At 38.3% G+C, this 27,725-nt stretch overlaps 2 protein-coding genes across 5 annotated transcripts; one reads left to right on the top strand and one right to left on the bottom strand.

The window, feature by feature from the left end:
* Nucleotides 1-2,899: 2,899 nt before the first annotated feature.
* On the top strand, nt 2,900-7,215 carry LOC131144220 (SNF1-related protein kinase regulatory subunit gamma-1-like). 4 transcript variants are annotated; one of them, XM_058092722.1, is made up of 7 exons: nt 2,901-3,195; nt 3,461-3,527; nt 4,208-4,386; nt 4,501-4,943; nt 5,258-5,524; nt 5,616-5,788; nt 6,844-7,215. In XM_058092722.1, exons 3-7 carry the CDS (start codon nt 4,218-4,220, stop codon nt 7,118-7,120), a joined length of 1,329 nt encoding a protein of 442 aa, XP_057948705.1. In that variant the 5' UTR covers nt 2,901-3,195; nt 3,461-3,527; nt 4,208-4,217; the 3' UTR covers nt 7,121-7,215. The 4 variants fall into 4 exon arrangements, with proteins under 4 accessions (XP_057948706.1, XP_057948705.1, XP_057948708.1 ...); XM_058092723.1 differs by lacking the exon at nt 3,461-3,527 and having other exon boundaries at nt 2,900-3,195; nt 4,516-4,943; XM_058092725.1 differs by lacking the exon at nt 3,461-3,527 and having other exon boundaries at nt 4,540-4,943.
* On the bottom strand, nt 4,294-9,471 carry LOC131144219 (pentatricopeptide repeat-containing protein At2g02750). The gene is made up of 2 exons (XM_058092720.1): nt 6,821-9,471; nt 4,294-5,915 (listed from the first exon to the last, which is right to left on the bottom strand). Exon 1 carries the CDS (start codon nt 9,112-9,114, stop codon nt 7,243-7,245), a length of 1,872 nt encoding a protein of 623 aa, XP_057948703.1. The 5' UTR covers nt 9,115-9,471; the 3' UTR covers nt 4,294-5,915; nt 6,821-7,242.
* Nucleotides 9,472-27,725: the final 18,254 nt, after the last annotated feature.

Genomic DNA, 27,725 nt, shown 5'->3' with positions numbered 1-27,725 from the left:
GTGCTGTAGTACCCTTCGTCATCAAGTTTACCTACAGAAATCAAATTCAAACGAATGTCAGGAATATGCTTCATATCTCTAAGAACTAAATTGGTGTCATTATTTGTCTTCAGATACACATCCCCAATTCCAATGACTTTAACCAAGCCATCATTGCCCATATTTACTGTTCCAAAGTCACCAGATCTATAAGATGTAAAGTGATCCTTCCAAGATGTAGCATGAATGGAGGCACCACTGTCAATCACCCAGTTGGTCTTATGGTATGCAACATTCATCATCTCATCATCATAAACAATGAGGAATTCTGCAGGAGTCGTGGTAGCAACTCTATCATCACCATCTTTGTCATCTCCATTCTTCATACCCTTCCCTTTCTCATTCTTGTTTTCTTTCTTCAATTGCTTGCAATATTTCTTAATGTGCCCCTTTTTCCTGCAATGATGACACTTAACATTTGCAAACTTGTTGGACTTGCTTCTACTATTATCTCTATTCTTTAGACCTTTGCTCTTACTTATCCGCCTCTTTTTTGTAACCAAGATCTCTGACTGTGAAGAGGATCCCTGTGTTTTTCTTCTCATCTCTTTATTTAGCAAACAGCTCTTGGTCATATCTACTGAGATTACACCTTCTGGAGCGGAGTTGGATAATGAAGTTCTAAGCGTCTCCCACGAGTCCGGTAATGAACCAAGCAACCATAACCCTTATATCTCATCATCAAACTTAATACTCATTCCAACAAACTGATTAATAATTTCTTGGAATGTATTCAGGTGATGAGATGAAGGAGTCCCATCTTGGTACCTCAAAGCCATCATTTGCTTAATCAGAAACAACTTATTATTTCCAATCTTTCTAACATATAGTTGTTCAAGCTTACTCCATAAAGAACGTGCATTTGTCTCTCCACTAATATGGTTCAAAACATTATCATCTACCCACTGCCTGATATACCCACACACCTGTCGATGTAACAAAGTTCATTCCTCATCAAACTTTTTTTCTGATTTTTCAGCACTAAACACCGGTAGGTAATAATCTTTCACATAAAAAAGATCCTTCATTTTTCCTTTCCATATGTGATAATTTGAACCATTGAGATTATTCATTCTACTAGTATTTACTTCCATAACTCAAACTGCTAACCTGACAGTCTATTAACTTGGCTCTGATACTACTTTTTTGGGAAAGATAACAACAAACAACCACAACGAAATAATTTTTCTCCCTATATGCAAACAAATATAGTATATCTTTACTTTTATATGTGCTGAAAATAATAATAAAATTAATCAATCATACCAAGTCACAAGAACACAAGCAATTTTTACGTGGAAAACTTCCCCAGTGTGAGGAAGAAAAATCATGGGACCTAGTACAGTTGAAACTTTCACTATCAACCAAATAATTGGTACACCAAGTTTTCTCTAATCGCAATTAGAGGTTACAAATATATCTCATCAAGATATCAACAATTTTGACAAATACAAAGAGAATTGAAGAAAATATACTAAAATCGCGATTACTATTCACAGGAAAAAATTCCAACTCTCGAGCTCAAAATCCGATCTTCACCGTTCAGATTGTAGCTCCTTGAGTCGTGAACCTCTCCTCCAAATATCAGTATGATCGGACCACAGACAAAGCGGGATCAGAATTTGATTAAATATGGATAGTATAAGAAAAATCACGTTTTTCTCTCTTTCTTTTGAGAAATGACGGCTCATGCATTCTCCCCTATCTTTTTATAACTTTCTTTAGGTTATCACACTAAAGGGTTGGGTTTTGAACTTTTAATAAAGCTCACTTGGGCTTTCCTCCACGTGAAAGGAAATAACCCAACAAAAATTAATAGTTTCATTCCTATGTGTGTGTATGTGTGTATATATAATTTTCATTTTTAGGGATTATATCTATAAATTATTTTATGGTGTATGTGAACCAACAAGATCACTTAAAAGTAAAGCTTCTTTATTATCTCTAGCACGTTTCCATATAAAAAGGCTTACTAAATTTGAAGACTTGAAGAGTAGGCAAAATGTAGAATTATCACTCGGCAAATTTCAATGAAGAAAATGAGGATGGTGGAACTATCCAAGTCTCTTCTCTTGTGAGAGAAGAGTTCTTAATTATCTCTGACCCAATCTTTTCTTTTTATTGGCTAGTGCTATTATCTTATAACAAATCATGTTCAGGAAGAAAAAAAAAAAAAAAAAGCCTTGAATGCCTTAATCCTTTCAAATAAAAACTTATTAGAAATTACTATTTTTGTATAACAAAAAATCAAACAATCATTTAGTATCAATGTTAAAAATTAAGAAAACAATAATAAAAAATGAAAACTAATAATTAGAAACCAAATTTAACAAAAATAATAATAAAAATAAAAATCCTCTTCGTTAAAAAGAAATGCTCATTTTGACACTTGTTAAAAAATTCAACTCCTTTTTCAGTCTTTCCTTGTCTGTATAAAAAATAGAAAAGAATAAAATATTTTGACACTTCTCTTTTGGAAAAAAGTCCTATTTTCCATTTTCAACTATAGGAAACTTGAAAAATATTTTTAAATTGTTTTCTAAATATTTCTTATACAAAATTTTAAAAATTAGAAAACAAAGTGCAACTTTGTAATCATTCATAAATTTAAAAATAAAAAAAATGGAAATTATTTTTTTCAAATAAACAATTTTTTTTGTTTTCTAAATTTCTAATAAAAATTTAAAAAAAAAAACTGGAAAATGAGCTGTGTTTTAATTAAAAATAAAAAAAATAACATATATTTTTCACTATTAAACCGACTCTAAAATATATTCGAATCGCGGACTTGGTCTTGACGCCTTGAAAAGGAGGCTTGAAAGGGAAATGGATAACTGTGGAACGGCGAATGTTTTCCTGGGGCCCGGAATATTTTCAGCAGGCGGCACAAATATCATGTGGGCCGCCGAATAACTGCGGAACGGCGCCGTTTAGTTACTTCAAAGACCACTTCAAACACGAAAGCAGTACGGTGCGCTTACACGTGCTCCGTCAGAGAGGTGACACCTGGCCGACCTTACGGATGGCGCCTCCAAATCTCGTTGCTCTGTTTAACCACGACAACTGATTGCCGCAAGAAGATGAGCATATAGTTTCTGCAAATCAGAACCTCCCTTTCGTCCGCCGAATCTAATCCACGGCCATCGGAACCAAGAGGTACGTTTTGAAAGTGAATGATCTGTGCTTGCATTTCTTTAAATGCCATCTTTAGTTGCTATCAAACTATGAACATGGTTTCTTTTGCTCTGTGTTTATCCATTTTGTGTGCAAATTAGTGGACAAAAAATTGAAGTATTTTGTGAAGGAAATTTATTGGTGAGTTGCATGATTGTCATGATTCTCAGCAGTTCCCTGGTTCGGCAATCAGTGTTTCACATGGGTACCCCTTTGATTTGACTGCTTTTTGGGTGAGTTTGTGCAGATTTGGAGAGGGGGAGAAAGAGGGAGAGAGAGGATTTCCTAGGAACCCTAGATGCTTAAACCCACTGGTAGGAAATCGTTGCTAGAAGCCATGATTATTTGGATATCATGTTTGTTCAATGATTTGTTGAGAGAGAGAGAGAAAGAGGAGCCTAAATACCCAAACTGGGAAAAACAATTATTAAACCATGACTGTTTGTGCAATGGAGATTGTGTGTGTGTGTGTGTGTGTGTGTGTGTGTGTGTGTGTGAGTGAGAGAGAGAGAGAGAGAGAGGTGCCTAAATACCCAATCTGGGAAAAACAATTATTAAACCATGACTGTTTGTGCAATGGAGATTGTGCATTATTGTGTGTGTGTGTGTGTGTGTGAGAGAGAGAGAGAGAGAAATATCCATCTCTTGAAAAACTATTATTAAAAAGGAAAAAGCATGACAACCAGATTCACGAGCTCATGTGGCAAAGAAAAGAAAAGAAAAGGAGATGGGTTGTAGACCCAACTGCCCTGATTTCTCCCTCGGCCACAATGCCTATACCATTTGTGATGAATGGCGAGTTTCATAGAAACAATGAGTTTGGTTTTCACGTTCGGGTCCCTTCTAAGGGATAAGCCATTATTTGTATGCAAACTCAAAAATCCACTAGGATGAGACGGAGGGAATAGGGACTCCTTTCCTCTTAGTTTTATATGAGTTTATTGTTGGAAGGAGTTACAGTACCAATCTAGTAATTCTGCAAAAAATGTGGTAGAATTGTGGAGATGGCACAAGCACAGAAGGCCAATGAAAGTCCAAGAACTCCCAGCTGTGATGCTTATTTCGAGACCGTTCAATCCAGAAAGAAAGTGCCATTTTCAATACAAGAGAGTTTAACAGGTGCATTTGCAAGGATTCCAGTTTCATCCTTCCCAGAAGTTCCTGGTGGCAAAGGTGAGCAGTAATTTTATTACAGGTGTTTTTTTTTATTGATTATGTGCATTTAGTACAAGTCAATGAATATACTTGAATCACTAAAAAACAATGCCTTGAAACATTTATTTGAAGTGATCGAAATTTCAGCAGACTCATCTGTCGCTGATGCAGTCAAAGTCCTATCCGAATGCAACATCATGTCTGCTCCAGTGAAAAACCCAGATAAAGAAAATAGTTATGATTGGAGGGAAAGGTACCTGGGAATCATAGATTATGCTGGCATCATTCTTTGGGTGCTGGAGAGTGCAGAAGTTGCAGCTGTTGCTCTATCAGCTGGTTCTGCAACGGCTGCCGGAGTTGGTGCGGGTGCAGTTGGCGCTCTTGGAGCATTAGCATTGGGTGCAACGGGTCCTGCCGCAATAGCTGGACTCACTGTTGCTGCAGTTGGTGCTGCTGTGGCTGGTGGTGCGGCTGCAGAAAAGGGGGTGGGAAAAGATGCTACCACAGCTGCCAGTCATTTGGGTGATGATTTTTACAAAGTTATCCTTCAAGAAGAACCTTTTAAGTCCACCAAGGTAAGCTCAGCTCCACAAATAGGGATTCTTTTAAAGGTTGGATCACCTTCAGCACCCCATTTTTGTGTTTTGCTTTGCCCTGCTGATGCAGTGACTATGCCTGTTAAAGTACTGTACACATGGCCATTTTAGTGGTTAACGTAATTAACTTCTTTTAGTGATATGATGACTTACCCCCGCATGCTACCCTGGAGTACCGTGATCATGAACTGAGCAGGATACAAAAATGGGGAGCAGAAGTGCCATCGCCCGCTTTGTTTTGGTTGGTGCACATATACATATTGTGATGTATTTGTTGTTGAACTATGTTTCAGGTGAAGTCAATACTTAAATCCTTCCGTTGGGCTCCTTTTCTTCCGGCTTCAACTGATAGTTCTATGTTGAGTGTGTTGTTGCTGCTCTCAAAATACAGGCTGAGGAATGTTCCAGTGATTGAATCAGGAAAGCCTTTTATAACAAATTTCATTACTCAATCTGCTGTTATTCAGGGGCTTGAAGGATGCAAGGGTAGGGATTGGTTCGATTGCATTGCTGCATATCCAATCTCTGATATGGGACTCCCTTTCATGTCTTCTAATCAGGTGGGATTTCCACAACTACTGAAAATACATATTCTTCTAGCTATCTGTTCATTTTTGCAGTTCAAATGATATGTGTCTCTCCACTGTTCAGGTTATCAGCATCCAGAGTGATGAAATGATTCTGGAAGCTTTCAAGCGAATGAGAGATAACCAAATTGGAGGCCTTCCGGTTATAGAGGGGCCTAAGAAGAAGATTGTTGGGAACGTAAGCATAAGAGACATCAGACACCTGTTGCTGAAGCCTGATCTTTTCTCCAATTTCAGGTACAGTAAAACCCGAAAAGGCAATATTTTCAACCAGCACATGCTGTGGTTGCTGTACTTGTTGCCAGATTAAATTGTTAAATGCTCCAATTTCAATTTTCAATCTCAATTGTTTCAAAAGAAATCACTGCAAAATTTATTGCACTGCTTTCAGTAAAAAAAAATGATCAACCAATTCAAAGAGGGTTGTAATCATAGTTAATCCCTTTTCAGGATACACACCAGCAACTAGGGTAAAAACAAAGTATGAAATGCAGCAGTTATAGCCATAATCTTGTTCTCCATGTTACATTTGGTTTGCAGAGTACCTACTCCTAGAAATATGATGGAATATATTGAGAACGCATTGAAAATTATATAGGAATGTAATAATTAAGAAAGAAGACACCAGTGCAAAAATTTTCTGAAACAGGAAAGAATAAACACTCTGAAATTTGAGAAAAGATATTCTTTATTAGAAATTCATAAAAAAATTTGCATTGTCTGGAATAGAAAAGGAATAAATATTTTCATGGTAAAATTTGAGAACAACTATGCATTATGAATTCATAAAAGAATTTTGCAGTGTTATTTATTTTATGATAACAATACATTTTTAGGCAAAAGATACTAACCTCTTCTAAGATTTGGCAAAAAGGCAATAATCTCTCCTGCGGTTTCAAATATTCAAGGGACATTCCTTGAAGTTTCAAGAATTTTAGAGATCTCCCCTAAAGTTTGTTAAAAAGACACAAAACTCTTGTATTTTACAAAAAGACGAGTTTTTTTAAAGGATGTTTGTGTCTTTTTAGCAAATCTCAAGACAGATTTGTGAAATTTTTGAAACCTTAGGGAGGTCTATGGTATTTTTGAAACCTCAAGGAATGTCTGTCTTTTTACCAAATCTTAGGGAAGGTCAGTGTCTTTTGTCATACATTTATTTTGTGTAAACTATCAAATCCTTTTACTATTTTATTTATAAGAACAACACTCTGTCAACTAAACATAACCTTAGTTGCAGTTGCGTGCTCAATGCATGTCTTTCTGACTCACCTTTGTCCCTACTCTCCTTTCAGGCAGCTAACTGTTACAGATTTCATGAACACTGTGGCCTCCACCCAAGAAACTGGAAAAGTTGTTCCACCCATAACATGCAAGCTTGATTCAACTCTTGGCAGTGTGATCCACAGCCTTGCTTCCAATTCAGTCCATAGAATTTATGTCACAGGCGATGACAATGAAGTTGCTGGAGTGATTACTCTCAGAGATGTGATTTCTTGCTTCATTTTTGAACCACCTAACCATTTTGATAACTATTTTGGCTTTGCAGTGAAAGAAATGTTGAACCAGTGATGCTTGTCATTAAAATAGATATGTACCTCATGAGAGGCAGAGGTGTAATTAAATCTGGCTCCAGACCAGAGAACAATCAAGTAGTTATTCTATTAGTGCGTGTCTATATGTACTACTTTTTTTTATGTCACTCCAATACTCCAACCAAGGATTTTTTTCAATCCAATGTCATTCATCATCCGTCTAACCTTCTCAGCATCTCCCCACCTTCCTTGCCTAGCATATATGTTGGCCAAAATAACAAAAGGGGTTGGGTTCTCGGGCTCCAACACCAGTAGCTTCGTAGTCATTTCTTCTGCCAGCTCAGAATCTAAATGACATTGACAACCACTAAGCAAAGCAGCAAAGGCAGAAGATGAAGGCTCTGGAATTTCTTCTATAAGTTCTCGAGCTTCATGCAGCTGGCCAGATCGACTCAAAAGGTCAACCATGCAACCAAAATGCGCAAGAGTGGGACAGAAACGATAATCTCTGATCATCATCCTAAACATTTCACCTCCTTTCTCAGCATTACCTGACTGACTGCATACAGATAGAATACAACTAAAAGTTGCAGAATTGGGTACTATCCCCTCTTGCTGCATCTGGTAGAAAATTTCAAATGCAGATTCATACTCTCCGTTCCTTCCATATCCAGATATCATTGAATTCCAGACTGCTGGGTCATTTGATCTTACCTCGAATTGATTGAAAATCCTATGTGCCCACACTGAGTGTCCACGTTTCATGTACATGTCAATGAGAGATGTAGTCATAAATTCATCATTGCTGATATTGGTTCTAATAGCATGCCCATGAATCATTTTCCCAAACCTCATATTAGACATATCTGAGCAAGCTGGTAAAAGACTTGTGATGCACTTCAAACTTGGGACAATGCCAGTTGATTGCATCATCTTGAAGAATGCAAAAGCTTCAGCTCCCTTCCCTAGCTGTGAAAACCCACTTATCATTGAATTCCAAGTTGCCGAATCAGGTTTCAATCCTTCAGATTCTAACTGTTCAAAAAGACTTGCAGCATTCTCGCTCTGGCTATTCAACATCATTCCGGCAATCATGCAATTCCATGTTATTAAATTTCTGCATCCATTCAGTTCTTTGAATACTTGGTAAGCCCATTGCCAAGAACCACACTTCGAATACATGTCTACAAGTGCAGTTCCCACCATTGCATCAAAACCCATGTTAATTTTCACAATGATCCCATGAACCTGCTGGCCAAACCGAATATACAAAAGATTTGAACAAGCGGAAAGAACAGAAATCAAAGTCACCGACGTGGGTTCTTCACTGGAAGATCTTCTCATGTCCTTGAACACGTCCAACACCACACGAGGCACCCCATTATGCAAAAGCCCCGAAATTAAAGCGTTGTAACTCACCACATTCTTACGGGGAATCCGTTCAAACAACTTCATAGCAGAAATCAAAAACCCACAATTCGAATACATGGTTACAATCGATGTTGCGACATACACATCTTCCTCAACCCCTAGCTTGATTGCCCAGCAATGTATTTGCACACCATGTTCAACCATTTCACAGGCAGGCAATACGCCAGCAATAGATACAGAATTCGGTCTAAAGGTGCCAGTCCCCGCTTGTTGGAACGCCCACAAGGCGTACCTCCATCGACCATTTTGGGCAAACCCAGAAATAGACGCATTGATAGAGGCCAAGTTTCGGTCGGGCATTTCATCGAATATCTTCATAGCATCATCCAATAGCCGAAGCTTCATGTACATATCAGTCAGAGCTGTGGCGGTGTAAACATGCAAATGAAAACCAGTTTTTATGAGATGGGCATGCAGCATTTTGCCTTGAGAAGCTGCTTGAAGCTTCGCACATGCTTTGAGAAGAGAAGGAAATGTGAAATAGTGAGGTCGGAAGGAGGCAGAGTGGAGGTGGGAGTACAAGAAGAGAGCTTCTCTGTAAAGTCGATCGGCAACCAGCTTTGCTATATCGGATGCTCTCAAGCTCAAAATGGCCAGCATCAGAATCGGCAATCAGACGAAAATTTTGGGAACGAAGAAGAGCGAAGGAAGCAGAATTGGTGTTCATCCTCATGGAAGGGTTTAAGACCCTTTCTTGTTCATAGCTTAATGCTAGGAGTAGAATTGAATTGAGTTTAAATCAATGCACTTCGTGGCTTTGATTTGGGAGTCAAATTATTTGCTAAAAACAAAACAAAAACCAATGCTAGGGTTTGGAATGAATCAAGAAGTGAGCCATCTGTTTTCGTGTATAGAGAATCTATTGGGCTTAGAAGGCTCTGAATTTCCAGTTGTGTTTTTTTTTTTTTTTTTTTTATTTTTTAAAGATTAGTTTTAAAAAAGTACTAAAGCAATAATTATCAATCCAAAACCCAATGAAAAGGGATAAGTAATGAAAGAGGACGTAATGTATATCATTATAGAGCATCAAACCCAATGTATATACATGTAGTTGCAATCAAAGAATGAGATTGGACTAGAGCAGCGCTGTCTAGGAAGTCCTCTTATTGCATCCTCTTTTAAAAAAAAATCAAAGAATGAGATTAAATATTAAAATTAATCATTTGATTTTTCAATTGTCCTTCTCAATTGCTAGTTGTTATACACAAATAATAATTGTATAATATATTTTTATTACATTTTTTAAATTTAATTATTTCTTGAGTTTTTCATTTTTATTTGTTTTTATACTTATATGTTTTTGACATTTTTTCTCTGACTTATAAATGGGTTGTTGTAAGTTGGAAGATATGATCAGGTAATATTTCATTTTTCTAGTAATCGATTCTAAATATTTTTAGAATAATATGAAATGAAATAGGAAGAATTTACTTTTTTTGCTTAATCGATTAGGACATATGCTGGACATTACTAAAAAGATAATATCGATAGCTATTATGTCATATAAGTGAATATATATATATATATGGGTCAATAGCACATAATATTTTTCTATTTTTGGCATCAAATTTATTATTTAAAATCTGATAAGAATAATAATATCAAAAAAAATTTATATTGCCTAAATACCAAGTTGTTTTCATGCTACATTGATACCTAGCGCTTACCTGATTTATATGTGCTGCTAATCCTTTTTAAGTGCTAATATTTCTTAGTTTTTTGATACATAAAACAAGAAATTAAAAAATTTATCTTCACTATATTTAATACATGGATGATAGGAAAAGTCTATATCTCATCTTGTAACCCTTCTTACTTTTTTTAAAATCTCTACTAAGAATAGTTCAAAATTTAACTTAAAAAAGATGCTAGACATCAAATTTTAAAAAGTGTGTAAGATCTTTCATGAGAAGAATCGAAACGAAATTGAAATGTAATAATATCGATTCATTCATAAAAGAAAGTTTTTTATTGATTCAAACACTATAATTACAGGATTTTAAAAAAAAAATCAAAGATTTTACATAGTACTTTTTAAGGAAAAATCAATCCGATTTACTTGTACCCTTCCTCAATGGGGAAATGGGTTAAGAATATGTGGAGCACTGCCAAATGAATGATGGATGGGGCACCGCAATGTTTTGTGGTCCATGCCTATCTACATGAAGCAAATCATAATTGATTTAATTATTTTATACACTAGCAGATTCAAATTATTGTCTTCAACATCTGTCCCATTTCGTGTTTCTTTTGTTTTGTGCAGAAAGCATAAAATGAAATGTGGTGGGTAGTGGGTATACGTTGGAATTCTAATTTTTAAAATAAGATGTTACAATTTTTTTTTTCTATTTGTATTTTAAGATTTTAAAAGGAATTTATTTGTCATTGTGTTAGTTTTTTATTTAAAAATAAATAAAATGTCAGCATCACATGTTTAATAATTTTTTTATGAAAAATTATAAATAAATATTAGTGAAGAATCAAATATCATAAAATGAGTCCATTAATAATCTCTCTAACATTTTGTTTGCAAATAATTTTGCACCAACATATGCATTTTTTGCTTGCACTAAGCAATGGATTCGTTCTTGTATTTTCATTTTCCCTAAATTATAATGACCTCATTCATGCATCACAGAGTTCTATTAGATTCAGACTTTTCGGTAGTGTAAATATGAGAAGTGAAAGTAATGTATTTCATTGAAAATTTGAGACTTATAGCAATTGTACATATACATCGTCTGTTTTTTTTTTTTTCGTTTTTTGAAACGATGGTGTCTGGATTCTTTCGGACACACGTATATATATATTGATAGGCCCAAAATTGGTATGCCCAAAGTTGATAGGCATGCTCATAGTGTTGGGTTATCCCACATCGATTGTGGAAGGGGCTGGTGGTCAGTTATTAAGTGTGAGGGAAAACTTCACCCTATGAGTTAGTTTTTGGAGTTAAGAAGACCCTAAACCACCTAACACATAGATGCGAGCACTTGTAAGGCCAGCATTTAATAGCATTTGGTATCTTGCATAACTGCCTTTAGGTTATCCATAATCCTTGATGCGGTTACAAGAGTTGCTATTAATGTCCTGCATAACCATCCTTGAGTTACTCATAACCCTCTAAGATATAATGTACGTTCATAAATCTCAAACTGAAGGAAGGCCTGCCTTCACCACTATAAAAAGGGGATTCTAGGAGAAGGTAAGCATCTTATTCTCTTTCACTTTTCTATTATTATTACAACCTAAAGCCTCCCATTGTTCCTAATTTAGGCATCGAAGTGATCTTCGGAGTACACCCCGAGCCCTTCGATCCATTACTATTTGATTCTTTTCAGGTTGTCACGGTCGAAGGACAATGCACAAAAGTTGTTTGATTTTTGACAATAACATATATATTGTAGCGACCCGAAAAATTTAATTAATAAAAATAACAAAATAAAAGGAAAGGAAAGAGAGAAGAGAAGAAAAAGGAATTTTTAAAAGGAGTGTCAGCAAGGCCTCGTCAACGAACATTCTTCCTTGGCCTGTTGATGAGGGCACATGTCTCGTCAACGAGGATTTACCGAGAGGGTTTGAGATATTCTGAAACTCATCGATGAACTCGCAGTCTTGTTGACGAATGTTCTTTATGGGATCGTCGACGAATCCACTTGTCTCGTCAATGAGTCTCTGCCTATAAATAGCGATTTCTTTCATTTTTTAGTGAAGAAATCACTCCTCTCATTTTCTCTCTCTAAAAACGGCCCCTCTGCCTTCTCTATTCGAATCCGGCTTGGATTCAGCCCGGTTTGATGATCTGAAACCACCACGAGGTTCATAAGATTGTTCTCTGCAAAGCTGTAGAAGCAGATCGTTGATTTGGGATTTTAGAGCACCATCCCAAAATCAGGGTAAGTGACATATTTTGGAGTTTTCTTGTTAAATATAATTATATGGAGCCTAGGAGTATTAAATGAAAATTTTTCTGAGATTTGAGTGAGTTGGGAATTTTGGATTACAGGGTCTCGTTTTTCGTTCGATTTAGGCAAGAACTTGAGGAGTAGGTAAGGGGAAATACGTTGTAATAGTTTTTATTAATTTTAAACTGGTAAATTTGAGTATAAATTCTATAAATTTAGGTATAATTTCCTGAACAGTGCAGGCATTGGAAATTCTTTTTTTGATTATATATTATATTAGGAAAAAAAACCATGTGGCATGAAAATAACTTTGATAATTAAATGATTGTGAGTACTGCTTGATTTCATTTGTTGTTCAGTTGTGGTTACTGTTTGGATTGCGAATTTTGTTTGGTTGTGATGCTGTTTGGATAAATAAATACTGTGAATGGGAATGTAATGATGTGTTTACCTGTACTGGATGTGTACTGTTTTATGGTTCATGTAAATTACGATATAACGTTGGTAGTGGTATGAGGAGATCGTTATATCATACCTGATATAACCGTCATATAATGTTGGCAGTGGTATGAGGAGGTCGTTATATGAGCGTTTATATTAGGGGGTAAAACATTGAAAGTGGTATGAGGAGTTTGTTTTTCCTATTTACCATGAACAGAGTGGTATGTGTTGTAACCTGTGTGATTGATAGTCCTGTGTGGATGTGTATTTTATATGGATTAGAGTCCTGTGTGGGGACGTTGTATTCTGTGTGGATATGGACCCTGTGTGGGTGTGAATGAGGTATGCGTATATCCTGTGTGGATTGATTGTGATATGTGTGTACATGTGGAACTTTGCGAAGTGATTAGCATTGGTTGCATGTAACTTTAATTGCATAGGTATTTATGGTAAAGTAGAACTTTCCACCGAGGACTTGCTGAGGAAGGCAAGTGCTCTTGTAATTTTTTGTTGATACTAGAGTTGAGGGAAGCTACTTGTATGGGCAGGTAAGCTTCCTTAACCTCGAAGACTTTACCTAGATACATATCCTGAGGACTTACTGAGGAAGGTGAGTGCCCTGATTTTAGTATTAGAACATAAGAGAGCTACTTGTATGGTTGGGTAGACTTCCCTATTCTCGAGAATTATCAGTAAAAGTAATTATGTATGTGTGTATGTGATTGGGTAATAGAGAAGTCGATAATGATGTGATTTTAGATCTATTTTTCTCAACTGCTATTGATAGTGAAACACAAATGTATGTATACTTTGTAATTATATATTAAACACTTCATGTAACGCCACGGACCCTCCACGCAGGGCCCGGTGCATTAAGAGACCGACACGCGTCTCTAATACCATTCACACAATGGAAATAATAAATGTCTTCAACAGAAAATAGCAGAGTACTATACTTACATACATTGATCCATAAAAATTACAACCTAATCCTTAATATTATAAATCCAAAATTAATATATATATTGAACATAAACTAAATACATATCCGATCTACTATATTTAACTCACAAAACTACCCCGCCCTGGAGCTATCTTAGCTCGATCACCTGGGTAACCTGAAAAGATTTAACATATGACAGGGAGAGACACCTCTCATTAAGGAAGAAATAATTTATAATAGTGTGTGGCTGAAGTGTTTATAATACAATTTAAAATATCCATCTCAGGTGTACACACAATTCACAAGAAGCCAGATAACATGCCTATAATCGCACAAGATCAACGTCCTTATCATCCAATCACATACCCATAACCAATCAGTATTTTAATGTTAGTTTCCGAGAATAGGGAAATCCACCTACCCATACAAGTGGGTTCCCTCTGCTCTAGTGCTAACACCAGGGCACTCACCTTTTTCAGTAAACCCTCGAGTTGTGTATTCAGGTAAAGTCACCGAGAATAGGGAAGATCACCCGCCCATACAAGTGACTTCCCTCTACTCTGGTACCCACAATTAATTACCAGCGTACTTGCCTTTCTCAGCAAGCCCTCGGGTTGTAATCTACTTTACCCTAAATACTTAATTAATTAACATTCATACACAGCCAACACAATCTCTTCACAAAATTTCTTCACATAATCAATCTACATAGGATCAAATCACACAGCATCAATGTCCACACAGGACTAATCAAATCACGCAGCATCAATGTCCACACAAGACTAATCAAACATAGTATAAATGTCCACACAGGACTACTCAAACCACACAAATTACAAAACAAACACCTCGTTCATGATAAATAGGTAAACAACCTCCTCATACCACTGCTAATGTTTATCTCCTAGTATAAACGTCCATATAACGACCTCCTCATACCACTGCCAACGTTATATGACGGTTATACCATGTACGATATAACAACCTCCTCATACCACTGCCAACATTATGTCATAATTTACATGAACCACACCACAGATCAATCAATAACCTGACCAATCAATTATGTCCACACAAATACCACAGTATACTCAACCATCCAATATTTTCAACCAAACAATGTTCACAATCCAATCAATGTATTCAGCCATACAAGAATTTCAGTCAAATGACATTCACAATCTCAACAATTTCCTCATTTGACTAAGCTCAACAATCATTTAATGATCAAAATGGTTTCAACCACACGAATTTTCCTAATATAATTTATCTACCGAAAACATTATTTTCCATACCAGCAAAGTTTAGAAAATTATACCTGTATGTATATAAGAATTCATACTCGAAACTAGTCGTTTATAATTATGAAAAAGCTATTATAAAATATTTCCCCTTACCTAATTCCTGAAAAACCTCCTAAAATAACCAATCTTACACCCACAAGGTTCCCCGTTCAATGCCCTGAAAACCACATCTCCTAGAACTAAACTTCAATATTTCTTCGCATATAATATTTCCTACAACTAGGGTAAAGCCAAATTTTACATAAAAAGTCTTACCTTAAATCTGGAATGAATTCCTAACTAGTCTCACCAATCATCCACTCTAGCAAATTTGTAAAGAACTCTTCCAGGAGTGTCGTGGTGGCCTCAAATTGTCGAACTAGCAAAAATTCGACTCGAAATCGAAGAGAGAAGGTGGTAGTGCTGAATTTCTAGAGAGAGAAGGTGAACATGCAAGAATTCTATGCTAAAATGAAAGAAAAGTTCTCTTTTATACCCAAGGATTTGTCGACGAGACATGTCAATTCGTTGACGAGTCTTGTACACAGTTCGTCGACGAGACAGCCAACTCGTCGATGAATTTCAGTCTATAAAAACCCCTTGTGGTATTTCCTAGTCAACGAGACACATACCCTCGTCGACGAGCTCAGAAGAACATTCGTTGACGAGACCAATCCATTCGTCGATGAACGATTGCTGCCACCTTTTCGCCTTTTCGAATTTGTTCTTCCTTCCCTTTCCATCTTCTTTATTATCTTAAATTATTTAAAAATTACCAGGGTTGTTACACTTTAGCCACACACTGTTGTAACTTATTTCTTCCTTACTGAGAGGTGTCTCACCCCGACGATTTATTAATATTTTCAGGTCCTTCAGGTGATCGAGCTTAGCAAGTTCCAGGGCGGGGTTAGATTTTGGGGGTGGATAAAAGAACGGATATGTGTACAACTTTATGTTTAATATTTTGTCCTAGTTATGTAATATGGTGAATATGGTTGTACCTTTTTATGGGTTTGCATATGTAAATATATATAGTACTCTGGTATTTATTTGGAATTGTTTAGTTAGTTCTATTGCATGAATGGTATCAGAGACGTATGTATAGTCTCATAACACCACGGGCCCCACTTGGCGGGTCTAGGGCGTTACATCTTTGTACTACCAGGATGTACTGTATACAACGAACGATGCGCTTCCTCCAGAATCATCCTTCTGATCTTCTCGTCGTTTGGAACACACAGCCTGGTTCCAAACCTCAACACACCTCATTCAGAGATGTTAAAATCCGTTGCCAACCCCTGCTGCACCTTCTCCACAATCTCGGTTAACTCTGCATTACTAGCCTGTGTGACTTTAATACGCTTAAATAAAGTCGTCTAAATCACCAAACTAGTAATGAAAGCTTGATGATCACCGAACACCAACTCTATACCAAGGCTTTCCAAATCCCGTCTAATATGATGTTGAGCTACCACTGTTGATACTATCACATGCTCTGACTTCCGACTCAACGCATCAGCCACCACATTGGCTTTTCCCGGGTGATAGCTGATGGTGCAATCATAGTCCTTGATCAGCTCAAGCCACCTCCGCTGACTCATGTTCAACTCCTTCTGCGTGAAAAAGTACCTAAGAATTTTGTGATTAGTGAAAATCTCACATGGAACACCATACAGGTAGTGTCACCAGATCTTCAGTGCATAAACTACAACAACCAATTCCAAATCATGCGTAGGGTAATTCTTTTCGTATTCCTTGAGTTACCGAGAAGCATAAGCTATTACCTTATCCTGTTGCATAAGCACACTTCCCAACCCCTTCAGAGATGCATAGCTATAGATCACAAAATCGTCAGCCCCCAAAGGAATGACCAAAATCCGAGCAGTAACTAATCGCTGTTTCAGCTCCTGGAAACACTGTTCGCAATCCTCGGTCCAGTCAAATTTTACCCCCTTCCTGGTCAATTGTGTTAGAGGTCCAAAAAATTTAGAGAATCCCTCCACGAACCAACGATAATAACCCGCCAGTCCTAGGAAACTCCGAACCTCTTGCGCACTCTTCGGTCTCACCCAGTCGACCACAACTTTGATCTTGCTAGGATCAACTGAGATACCGCCTTTAGACACCACATGGCCTAAAAATGCAACCTGATTCAACCAGAACTCACACTTCTTCAACTTGGCATACAACTTCCTCTCCCGTAGAATCTATAGCACCAACCTCATATGGTATTCATGCTCTTCCGAACTCCTCAAGTATACTAGAATGTCATCAATAAATACCACTACAAACTGATCCAAGTACTCATAGAAAATCCCATTCATCAGATCCATGAACACTGCTAGATCATTCGTCAACCCAAAAGTCATGACTAAAAACTCATAGTGGTCGTATCTGATTCGAAAAGCAGTCTTCGCTACATCCTCAGATCGAACCCTCACCTGATGATACCCTGACCGTAGGTAGATCTTTGAAAAGACCTGTGTCCCCTGCAGCTGGTCAAAGAGATCATCGACATGAGGCAACTGGTAACTATTCTTCACAGTCACCTTGTTGATCTCATGGTAATCAATGCACATATGCATCGACCCGTCCTTCTTCTTCATAAACAAAACTGGAGCTCCCCAGGGCGAAATACTTAGTCGAATAAAGCCCTTGTCTAGTAATTCATGCAACTGCTCCTTCAACTTCTAAAGTTCTGCTAGATCCATCCGGTACGGAGCTTTGAAGATCGGTGCCTTGCTAGGCAGCAACTTTATCACAAACTCCACCTCACGGTCCGAAGGTAAACCGGGTAAGTCTTTGGGAAACACATCTGGGAACTCGTTAACCACTCGAATATCCTCAAGCTTCAATTCATCCCACGGTGGTTCTCTCATGCAAGCTAGGTACCCCTAACATCCGTCCAAGAGTAACTTCCTCACCTGTAATGCCGATAGAACCCGTGGCGTCGAATGCACACACGATCCTATAAACTCATACTCCTGCTTCCTATGAGGTATGAATACTACCACCTATCCATGACAATTGATCACAGCATAACTGGAGGATAACCAATCCATCCCCAATATGACATCGAACCCAGACATGTCGTATACCTCAAGATTCTCCACTAGGCAGTCTTCTAACATCCTCTTATAGAATGATACACTCCCATATGGTGCAACGACAGACAATTCTTCATTCATGAATCAGGTCTCAACCCCACATAGTTTTACAAAGTTAGCAAATATAAAGGAATGGGTCGCACTCGAATCAAATAAAATCACAACACTATTTAAAAGCAACATCATAGTACCTATCACCACATTCCCCGCTTGCTCAGCATCCACTGAAGTAAGCGAGTATACCCTTTCCAGAGTTGTGTTCGCCTGATAAGTTCCTTAGGACACCTGATTACTCCCCTGATTCTGATTCGAAGCATGCGTACCCCTCTTTGGTGCGTGACAATCTCGAGCCATGTGACCTGACTGGCCACAGTTGTAGTAGTTACCCCCAAATAGCTGGCATTCACCATCATGTCATTTGTGGCACCTAATACAACGATCACGCGACTGATTCACCTGAGAACCCTGACACTCGGTATTGTGACGATAACCTGAGCTCTTGTTCTTCTTCTTCCATGCTCCCTAGTGAGATCCAAACTAAGAACTATAAGGTACTAGCCTCTTTCTCGGTTCCTGATCCACCTCATACTCCTGGATGTCCATCTCAATCACAGTGGCCTTATCCACCAAAACCGAAAACTCATGGATCTGAAGCATACCCACTAATCTGCAGATATCCTTCCTTAAGCCCTTTTTGAACCTTCGAGTCTTCTCGTACTCGTTCGAAATCAAACACGGCGCAAAACAGGATAGCTCTATATACCAAGTAGCATAACCCTACACTGTCATATCTCCCCGTGTTAGAGGAGAGAACTCATCCGCCTTAGCATCGCGTGTGAAGGCCGAGAAGTATCTCTCAAAGAACATTTCCTTGAATCGGCTCTATGTCATCTCTGTAGGACCGGCTCTTTGCTTCTTTAGCAGACTCACTGCAGTCCACCATCGGCCCGCCTCTCCAAACGACTAGAAGGTAGCGTAGAGGAATCTCTGCTTATCTGTGTAGTGTAGAACCTCTAGAATCCTCTTAATCTTATCGACCCAATCCTCCGCTATCATCAGGTCGGGTCCTCCTAAAAACGTCGAAGGGTGCATACATTTGAACCTCTCGATGGTACACTGTAATAACCCAAAAAATTAGAAGGGTTCTCGTCGACGAACACATGGGATTCATCGACGAGGATATAAGAGGAGCTCGTCAACGAAGACAGGTTTCGTCGAAGAAAAAATACTGAAAGAGGTTTTTGGGGCAATCTGAAATTCGTCGACGAGGGAGGAAGTTCATCAACGAAATTCCTTAAGGACTCATTAACGAGATAACGTGTCTCGTTGACAAATCCAGACCTATAAACAGTGAAAACCCAAATTTTTCATACGAAACTTGCGCAGGAAACCCTCTATTTCTCTCTCTATGCCCCTCTCCACTTCTCTCTTCGATCCCAGCCCCATCTCTCACCAGATCGATGATCTGAAGCCACCACGATGCTCCTGGGGAAGCTCTCCGCAAGTCTGTCGAAGCAGATCGTTGGTAGAGGTGGTTTGAAATTCATCCCAAATTTAGAGTAAGCTGTTTTATTTAGAATATGTTTTCCCTGCAGTTATAGAAAATGTTGTATACAGGAAAATACTGATGTTTTGTTCTGAGGGATGTCGTTTTCAGGGTGTTGAGTTAAGAACTCTGCAAATGTAGGGCTAGAGTATTGTTAGGGCTTTTCAGAAACTATGTAAGGGAAATATGCTATGTTAGGAGATTTACTTACGTTATCAAAAATTTTATATATATATATATATATATAAATATATATATATATATATGCATATATACCAGTTATTATATAAAATACGAATTTTTAAAGTATGTGTGGCCTAAGTAGATATTATCTGATATGGAGTTTTACACAGTTTTTCAGTATATCAAGTTATACAGATATATTGAGATATTTACAGATTTTATACAGATAGAATGTGTATACATATACAATTTTTATTCAAATGATTACATAGACATATATATATATATATATATATATATATATAACAATATACAAATGTTTATTTAGATCAGTATATGCAGTGTATATAGAAAGCTATGTTTTCCAAAATTCCATAACACTCAGAGTATACAAATAGATTATACAGACAGAGTATACAGACAGATGATACAGTTTTAGCATCAAAATGCTACAGATATTACAGTATTTACAGTACAGAGTTATAGTGTTATGGTTATTTTGGAAACATGATGAAAACAGTAAAGAGTATATATGTATATATATAGTATCAGATCCCATTGAAAAGATTACAGACAGATACAAAATACAGAGCACGGTACCGTGCTAATACAGATAGAGTGCAGTCACATATCTCAAATAGTGTGGGGGTACCGTCAACTGTGCTCAGAAAGTATGCAGCTCCCTAGTTTTCTGGGTTGACAAGGTCAGTTTGACGAGGTAGCAGCCAGTCCCGCACCTAGGAAAGTATGCAGTTTGGTCAGACTGAGGTAGTGTAAAGTATAGTGAATTTTCTGGAGGGCCGACCAAGTGAAATCCCGCCTACGGGCTGCACAACCCTGTCATGAGGGGTCAAATCATGACATACAAAGTTCTAGGGATAAAGCACAGTTATGTATATATATACAGTTTTACAGTATTTGATAAATATAGTATGATATTAGCAGTATGAAAAGTATAAAACTCAGATGATACAGTTATGTTTTAAACTGCGAAAAATGTAAGATATGCTTTACAGATTTATCCTTTATTACAGTTCAGATGTTATTTAAAGTATATGTAACTTAGTCGCCACACACTAGTAATAGTATATTTTCACTTACTGAGCGTTGTCTCACCCTATTATTCTAACATTTTTTAGGTGAGCCAGTTAGGCGAGCAGATCAGGCTCGCGGATAGAGATTTCTTGGTTACCCTTGTTATAGGGTAAGATGGTGTAGAGTCTTGAGTTTTTGAGATAGATTTAACTATGAGAGATGTATTTTGTGACTATGTGATGGAAATACTGAGTTCTGGTATTGTATGGTATATGGGATTGTGTAATTTATGTTTCCGCTGTGTAGGTAGGATTATTGTTTACAAGATTACCCCAGTGCCTTCCGTGGCCTGAGTTTCAGAGCAGGGGGTATCAGAATAGTTCATATGTAAAAAAAAATGATTTAATTTTGAGGTCGTTACAGTTTAGTATTAGAGCCTAGGTTGCTAGGTTCTGCAGACTCTAGATTGTAGCGAGAAAACAATACCAGAATATAGGAAAAAAATTTGAGGTTTGTTCTGTGGTCTAGATATAAGATTTTTGTGGTGGTTTCTGTGTTTTTCCTAGGGTGACGATTTCAGGAAAGCCACAGTAAACTATCAACGAGTCGTGTGTTTGGGTTGCTATTTTAGGGCTAGGATTATGAGAGATGGTTAATAGAGGATTTGAAGTTTTAATTAAATGGAATAAGTTGAGTATGTATGGGAAATAGGATTTTGAAATGGTGTTCTATATATTTGCAAGATGGACCTAGGAGGCAGTAGTGCTCACACTTGTGGGGGCGATGGTGTTGGGCCTTTTGACGTAGGAGGTGCGGATTCAGATGTTGTTCTACGCAGTGTGGCTCGGCAAGTTATGACTAAAATAGCGCGGAGTTCTAGAGAGCAGGGAGATCCATCTCCAGCTTAGAGATGTACCATAGAGAAATTTATGAAGATGAACCCGCCAGCGTTCTCTAGAGTAGCTGACCCTGCGGTTGCAGAGAATTGGCTGTAGGAAGTGAGAAGATTCTAACAGTACTTCACTGCACTGACGAGCAAAGAGTCTTATATGCTACGTATAGGCTGGCGAGGGAGGCCGAGAGATGGTGGTTAGCCACCAGACTATTGGAGGAGCAGAGGACGATTCCAGTACCGATGACTTGGGCACGATTCAAGGATGTGTTCTTCGATAGATACTATCCTGCCTCAGTCAGAGAGCCTCGAGTATAGGAGTTTCTGAGTTTGTCTCAAGGATCATTAACTGTCCAGCAGTACGGTGCGAGATTTATCGAGCTATCGCGTTTTTGCCCCCATATTATCTCAGACAAAGTGAAGAAGGCAAGAATGTTCGAGAGGAACCTGAGGCGAGATATTTACCGACAGGTGGTAGTACTGAGGATCCATGATTTCTCAGAGTTGGTTGTCAGGGCTATTATAGCATAGGAAAGTTTGTTAAGGGAGACTGAGATGCAGAGTCAAAAGAAGAGGACTGCACCCTCGGGTTTTCAGGAGGGTCCCAACCGAGGCCCTTGGAGAGGTGGTAGATCTAGCGGGGGTCATAGGCAGATAGTAGAGCACGGTGGATTTCAAGGCGGACAGTTTCATGCCATTTGTCCTAGATGTGGACGGAGACACTCAAGTGAGTGCCAATTGGGGGAGAATGTCTGTTATTGTTGTGGGAGGGCCAACCATATGGCTCGATCATGTCAGATGCCGTCGAATTATGCACTGGCTCCTATACCGTTTCGAGGTGGATATCAGGCGTCCCGCAGGGGTCAGTAGAGGAATACTATGCTGACGAGGGTCTATGTGTTGATGTCGGGTGACGCTGAGACGACTGGAGACATAGTTACAGGTATCCTTACTACTTTATAATATAAAATTTTTGTTTTGTTTGATACAAGTACCACTTATTCCTTTATATCGGCGGGATATGAGAAAATAGCTAGAATAAAGACACAACCATTAGATATAGAACTATCTGTGGGTACACTGATGGGGTCTGTGGTGAGATGCAGGAGGGTACTTCGGAATTTCCAGTAAGTATTCAGGAGAGAGTATTATCAGCTGATTTAGTGGTCCTAGATATGTAGGGGTTTGATGTAATATTGGGTATGGACTGGCTAGATACTCATCATACCAGTATAAATTGCCATAAAAAAGAAGTTATTTTCAAACCTCCAGGTGAGTAGAAATATAAATTTGTGGGTTCACGCATACGTGCCTCACCACAGCTAGTGTCGGCTATTCAGGTGAGGATACTGCTACAAGGTGGTTGTCAGGGGTATGTCGCAACCATAAAAGAATTGCCAAAAGAAGAATTGAAACAAGCTAACATACCAGTAGTAAGGGAATTCCCAGACATCTTTTCAGAAGAATTACCTAGTTTTCCACTTGACCGTGAGATTGAGTTTACTATAGATCTGTTACCAGGGTTTGCACCGATATCTAAAGCACCATACCGTATGGCTCTAGTTGAGTTGAAAGAATTGAAAGATCAGTTACAGGAATTGCTAGACAAGGGATTTACCAGGCCCAGTGTGTCGCCCTGGGGAGCGCCAGTTTTGTTCGTGAAAAAGAAAGATGGAACCATGAGATTGTGCATCGATTATAAGGAGATAAACAAACTGACAGTCAAGAATAAATAGCCTCTCCTTAGGATCGATGATTTATTTAATCAACTTCAAGGGACCCAGGTTTACTCTAAAATTGACCTGCGGTCAGGTTACCATCAGGTGAAAGTTAGAGCAGAAGATATTTTGAAGACCGCGTTCCGAACCAGATATGGGCATTACAAGTTCTTAGTGATGCCATTTGGGTTGACTAATGCACTAGCAGTATTTATGGATCTAATGAATCTGGTGTTCCATCAATATTTGGACCAATTTGTGGTTATATTTATTGATGATATACTAGTCTACTCGAGAAGTTTTGATGAGCACGAACATCATTTGAGGCTGGTGTTACAGATGTTGAGAGAAAGGAAATTGTATGCAAAATTAAAGAAATGTGAGTTTTGGCTAAAGCAAGTTACCTTTTTCGGTCACGTGATCTCTGAGGCAGGTATATCAATTGATCCAAGTAAGATAGAAGTAGTGGTGAGTTGGGAAAGGTCGGGAAGTATTCAAGAAGTCAAGAGTTTTCTAGGATTGGCAGGCTATTACCGACGCTTCGTGGATGGCTTCTCCATATTATCGAGTCCATTAACACAACTTACGAAGAAAAACATGAAGTTTGATTAGATCGTTGATTATGAACAGAGTTTTCAGGAGTTAAAGCGGCGGTTAGTTTCAGCTCCGGTACTAGCTATTCCATCAGGGGAGGTGTTGGGCTTTTGTGGAGCCTGGTTATGTTTTGATTTGGATGACGACTCGACCTTTATTTAATTAGAGATTTCTATCCTAAGGCTTAGTCCATGGAGCGAAGGCTTGGGCCGGGGGCGGGGAAAATTTTTTTGGAGCCCATTCGGAACGGAACCCTAGGCGCAACATATAAAAGGGTGCTTTCGGGTGATTAGGGTTTCGGTGGTTGTATCCGCGAGAGAGAACGAGAGCGAGAGAATTGTATCGCCACACTCTCTGTGATTTCTTCCTGATAATATTGAAATCCCTGCAACTCCGTGGACGTAGGCAAAATTGCCGAACCACGTAAATATTGTCTTGTGCGTGTGATTGAATTTTTCTTTGGCGTTATTCTTTCTCTATTTGTTTCTCACAGGTTTCGGAATTTGATCGTATATTCCTAACAGGAGGATGGTTATGTAATATATAGTAATACCTCTTTGAAGGGTCTTGGATGCGTGTTGATGCAGCACAACAGGGTTATTGCTTATGCGTCTAGACAGCTTAAAGAGTATGAGAAGAACTATCCCGTGCATGATTTGGAGTTAGCTGTTGTGGTTTATGCTCCTAATATCTAGAGGCATTATTTATATAGTGGGAAGTGCGAGATCTTCACGGATCACAAGACCCTGAAATATTTCTTTACCCAAAAGAACTAAATATGAGGCAAAGAAGGTGGCTTGAACTCATTAAAGACTATGACTACACCATTAATTACCACCCAGGGAAAGCGAATGTGGTAGCAGATGCTCTGAGCAGGAAATCAGTAGGAACCATACTGACAGCTATGGAGATTCAGCACTCAATTCTGATGGATTTGGAGAGGCTCAGCATAGAATTGATAGAGGAGAGTCCTCAAGCAGTCATTGCCAGTCTAGTGGTTCATCCTACGCTATGCGAGAGGATTAAAGCTACTCAAGGTGATGATGTAGAGTTGGCAAAGGTAATGGCTAGGGTGCGAGATGGTCAGGGTGAGGAATTCAACACGGAGTCCTATGGTTCTGTACTAGGCTTTGTGTTCCCGCAGATACTGAGATCAGGGGAATTATATTGGAGGAGACTCACAGCCTATACATTGTACATCCAGGTAGCACTACAATGTATCGAGATCTGTAGGAGTACTTCTAGTGGAGTGGAATCAAGAGAGAGATAGCTGAATTTGTACAGTAGTGCTTGACGTGCCAGCAGGTTAAAGCTGAGCATCAGAGACCAGCAGGGCAGTTGCAACCATTGTTTATTCCAAAATGGAAATGGGATCACATTTCGATGGATTTCGTTGTGGGATTACCACTAGCGCGACAGGGGTTGAATGTGATTTGGGTGGTTGTTGATCGTTTGACGAAGACCGCTTATTTCATTCTGATTAAAGTCGGTTATCCCATGGACAAATTGGTGGAAATATATATTTAGGAGATAGTTCGCGTCCATGGTGTGCTGGTATCCATAGTCTCCGACCGAGATCCTCAGTTTACTTCACGATTTTGGACGAGTTTTCAAAAGGCTATGGGTACACAATTAGCATTCAGCACTGCTTTCCATCCCTAGACAAATGGACAGACCGAAGTTGGATTAAATTTATGTCATTAGTTGAATTTGCTTATAATAATAGCTATCACACTAGCATCGGCATGACACCTTACAAGGCATTGTATGGTAGAAGATGTCATTCTCCTCTCTTCTGGGATGAAGTAGGTGAAAGGCAAGTGTGGGTCTAGAGATTGTATAGCAGGCGTGTGATAAGGTCCGACTGATTAGAGAAAGAATTAATACTACTCAGAGTCAGCAGAAAAGTTCTGCAGACTCACATCGTCGGGAATTAGAATTTAAAGTGGGGGACCGAGTATTTTTTAAAGTAGCTCCCCTGAAAAGAATCATGAGATTTGGGAAGAAGGGCAAGTTGAGCCCTAGGTATATTGGTCATTTCGAGATACTAGAAAGAATAGGGTAAGTTGCTTATAGGCTAACTTTGCCACCAGCTCTGGCTATAATTCATGACGTGTTTCATGTAGCTATGTTAAGGAAATACGTCCCAGACCTGTCCCACATAATTAGCTATGCAGAGATAGAGCTTAAAGAATCTTTAGCTTATAAAGAAATGCCAATTCTATTCTTAGATAACAAGACTCAGAAACTGCGCACGAAAGAGATTCAATTAGTAAAAGTTTTATGGAAAAATCATGATATAGAGGAAGCTTCTTGGGAGCTCAAGGAGCAGATCAAACAAAGATACTCGCAGTTGTTCCAAGAGGATGGTGATAGCAGGTAAAGTATAAATAATTAGGTAAATTTTCTTTTGCAGGTACATGTATTGAGTTAGTTAGTGGGTAGTCTTTTAGTTTCATATGTATAATCTCCTAGAACTTAGATTGTAACCATGGTATTCCTCCGCCATAAGTGAGGGTAAGTAATAAAATAAGTAGACCCTTTACCTTTACGAGATGATAGAGTGTATAATGGTGTTCAATCCAGATAGAAAATTTCTAGGACAAAATTTTATAAGGAGGGGGGAATGTAATAACCCAAAAAATTAGAAGGGTTCTCATTGACGAACACAGGGGATTCGTCGACAAGGATATAAGAGGAGCTCGTCGACGTGGACAAGTTTCGTCGACGAGAAAATACCGAGAGAGGTTTTTGGGGCAATATGAAATTCATCGATGAGGGAGGAAGTTCATCAACGAAATTCCTTAAGGACTCGTCGACGAGATGACGTGTCTCATCGGCGAATCCGAGCCTGTAAACAGTGAAAACCTAGATTTTTCATACGAAACTTGCGCAGGAAACCCTCTATTTCTCTCTCTATGCCCCTCTCCCTTTCTCTCTTTGATCCAGACTCGTCTCTCACTGGATTGACGATCTGAAGCCACCATGATGCTCCTTGGGAAGTTCTCTGCAAGTCTACTTAAGCAGATCGTTGGTGGAGGTGATTTGAAATTCATCCCAAATTCAGAGTAAAGTGTTTTATTTAGAATATGCTTTCCTTACAGTTATAGAGAATATTGTATGTAGGAAAATACTGATGTTTTGTTCTCGTGGATGTCGTTTTCAGGGTGTTGAGTGAAGAACTCTGCGGGTGTAGGGCTAAAGTATTGTTGGGGCTTTTCAGAAACTAGGTAAGGGAAATATGTTATGCTAGGAGATTTACTTACGTTATCAATAATTTTATATATATATATATATATATATATATATATATATATATGCATGTATACCAGTTATTATACAGAATACGAATTTTTAAAGTATGTGTGGCCTGAGTAGATATTATCTGATATGGAGTTTTACACAATTTTTTAGTATATCAAGTTGTACAGATATAGTGAGATATTTACAGACAGAATGTGTATACATATACAGTGTATATAGAAAGTTATGTTTTTCTAAATGCCATAACACTCAGAGTATACAGATAAATTATACAAACAGAGTATACAGACAGATGATACAGTT

This window comes from Malania oleifera, chromosome 12, assembly GCF_029873635.1.
Source record: "Malania oleifera isolate guangnan ecotype guangnan chromosome 12, ASM2987363v1, whole genome shotgun sequence".
NCBI classification, from domain to species: Eukaryota; Viridiplantae; Streptophyta; class Magnoliopsida; order Santalales; family Ximeniaceae; genus Malania; species Malania oleifera.
The sequence above is the reverse complement of the archived record's forward strand: the minus strand, read 5'-3'. Positions and strand labels throughout refer to the sequence as shown.

Excerpts from the sequence above, each read along its gene's own strand:
- LOC131144220 (XM_058092722.1), top strand. The coding sequence starts at position 4,218 with ATGGCACAAGCACAGAAGGCCAATGAAAGTCCAAGAACTCCCAGCTGT. Across the intron at positions 4,944-5,257 it reads AACCTTTTAAGTCCACCAAG|GTGAAGTCAATACTTAAATC; the intron begins GTAAGCTCAGCT and ends ACTATGTTTCAG. Across the intron at positions 5,789-6,843 it reads GATCTTTTCTCCAATTTCAG|GCAGCTAACTGTTACAGATT; the intron begins GTACAGTAAAAC and ends CTCTCCTTTCAG.
- LOC131144219 (XM_058092720.1), bottom strand. The coding sequence starts at position 9,114 with ATGCTGGCCATTTTGAGCTTGAGAGCATCCGATATAGCAAAGCTGGTT.